Genomic DNA, 596 nt, shown 5'->3' on the forward strand with positions numbered 1-596 from the left:
GAAAAATGAGAAAAAGAAAGGAAAAAGAAGGCTGAAGCGCGAGATTTGAGAAGCCAAGGAGTAATGGAGGAGTTTAAAAAATTTCACGTAAGGGCCGCTTATATATTTTTCTCTTAATAGTTTGAAGGGGCTGTGTAAATTTTTTTTTTTTTTTTTTAATCCCATGTAGGGCTGACAAAATAGGTACCTGACACATACCTGTTTATTTTACGCATGCTTTTTTATAATAAGATTTTAAATTAGATGCATGAATTATCTAAAATCTTATTATAAAAAAACATGCATAGGATAAACAGGTACCTGCGAAGTATCTATTTTGCCAGCCTTTTCCCATGTAGGGTTCGTGGCCACCTTTGGCCTCCATGTGGCTCCGCCATTGCGCCGGAAGACATCAGCAGGGTATGCACATTAAACTTTATTTCAACCACGCAAACTCTACACCAAGGGCTTTATGATGCACGTTACACTTTCTTCTACAAGTTTTATGACAAAGTTTGCTTTATGCTGGAAAGTTATTTCCATGTCTTCCATATTCAGCACTTTTAAGCCGTGTGATGCGTGCATTTTTCTTCCTGCTGGTTATACTGCGCAAGTAG

The 596-nt window shown here is 37.6% G+C and overlaps 1 protein-coding gene across 1 annotated transcript in view; it reads left to right on the plus strand.

Moving 5' to 3' along the window:
• LOC132180593 (receptor-like protein 7) overlaps positions 1-596 on the plus strand; it is a 7,230-nt gene extending 6,634 nt beyond the window's left edge. The window contains exon 2 of the mRNA XM_059593479.1: positions 538-596. Within this exon, the coding sequence (XP_059449462.1) occupies positions 538-596 (59 nt within the window). The remainder of the gene's footprint in view (positions 1-537) is intronic.

Source organism: Corylus avellana, chromosome ca5 (genome assembly GCF_901000735.1).
Source record: "Corylus avellana chromosome ca5, CavTom2PMs-1.0".
NCBI classification, from domain to species: domain Eukaryota; kingdom Viridiplantae; phylum Streptophyta; class Magnoliopsida; order Fagales; family Betulaceae; genus Corylus; species Corylus avellana.